Source organism: Oryx dammah, unplaced genomic scaffold, assembly GCF_014754425.2.
Source record: "Oryx dammah isolate SB20612 unplaced genomic scaffold, SCBI_Odam_1.1 HiC_scaffold_359, whole genome shotgun sequence".
Lineage (NCBI taxonomy): Eukaryota > Metazoa > Chordata > Mammalia > Artiodactyla > Bovidae > Oryx > Oryx dammah.
Window position 1 is genome coordinate 11,365 of NW_024070523.1, and position 950 is coordinate 12,314.

The 950-nt window shown below is 62.6% G+C and overlaps 1 protein-coding gene across 1 annotated transcript; it reads right to left on the bottom strand.

Annotated features, from left to right (window-relative positions):
* Positions 1–4: 4 nt before the first annotated feature.
* LOC120859256 (L-xylulose reductase) lies at positions 5–920 on the bottom strand. The gene is made up of 5 exons (XM_040235426.1): positions 884–920; positions 708–807; positions 543–607; positions 333–450; positions 5–212 (listed from the first exon to the last, which is right to left on the bottom strand). Exons 3-5 carry the CDS (start codon positions 567–569, stop codon positions 109–111), a joined length of 249 nt encoding a protein of 82 aa, XP_040091360.1. The 5' UTR covers positions 570–607; positions 708–807; positions 884–920; the 3' UTR covers positions 5–108.
* Between the last annotated feature and the right edge of the window lie 30 nt (positions 921–950).

Below are 950 nucleotides of genomic sequence, written 5' to 3' on the forward strand. Positions count from 1 at the left end.
TGTGCAGGCTGGACAGAAGAATCATGTTTACTGAAGAGATGGGGAAGGGGGATGGGGGTAAAGGTAGGTTCAGCATGGAACAGGGGTGTGTGGGGATGGAGCGGGGGCTTAGGTAGCCAGGAAGCCCCCATCCACCGGCACAGTGGAGCCTGTGGTCATGCTGCTGCGGTCACTGAGCAGGAAGAGGATGGTGTCCACCACGTTCTCCACCTCTGCGGGCAAGGTGCCATTCAGGACGTGCATGAAAGGAGCTGCCCTTCGTCCTTCCGTCCCACCCCTCACCTGAGCAGGCCACTGGCATGATTCCCCAGCCGGGCTCCCGCCCAACTCACCGGCAAACCTGCCAAGGGGGATGCGGTCCAGCATGGCCTTGGCCTTCTGAGGGTCACTCCAGGCGGCCTGGCCCATGGGTGTCATCACCACCGTGGGGTTGACTGCATTCACACGGATCTGCACTGGCACAGGCAGGGGGGCAGCTCAGGGGGGCTGAGGCTCTCTGAGCACATGGACTGGGTGAGGGGAGGCGTCCCACTGGGGCTCACCTTGTGTGGCCCGAGCTCCACAGCCATCACTTTGGTCAGTATGTCCAAGGCACCCTTAGTGGAGCCTGTGAGGAGGGACGGCACGTGTGGAGCCTGAGCTGCCTGCTCAGATGGGGGGTGGCAGGGGGTGGGGGTGGGGGCAGGGCACAGCCGGGGCTCACTCACAGTAGACACTGTGGTTAGTCAGTCCCCGTTGGGAGGCCTGGCTAGAAACATTCACGATGACCCCTGGGGCTCCCCGAGCTATCAGGCCTCGGGCCACAATCTGAAATCGCAGGAGAAGGATGAGGCAGGGCTGGCATCACCCAGCAATCCCCACTCCTGCCCTGAAGCCAGCGCACCTGGGACACCTGGATGACCGCCCGAAGGTTCACATTGAAAGACCTGGAGGCAGATGGACAGACCCTG

Excerpts from the sequence above, each read along its gene's own strand:
- LOC120859256 (XM_040235426.1), bottom strand. The coding sequence starts at position 569 with ATGGCTGTGGAGCTCGGGCCACACAAG. Across the intron at positions 451-542 it reads TGGAGCTCGGGCCACACAAG|ATCCGTGTGAATGCAGTCAA; the intron begins GTGAGCCCCAGT and ends GTGCCAGTGCAG. Across the intron at positions 213-332 it reads CCCCCTTGGCAGGTTTGCCG|AGGTGGAGAACGTGGTGGAC; the intron begins GTGAGTTGGGCG and ends CCTTGCCCGCAG.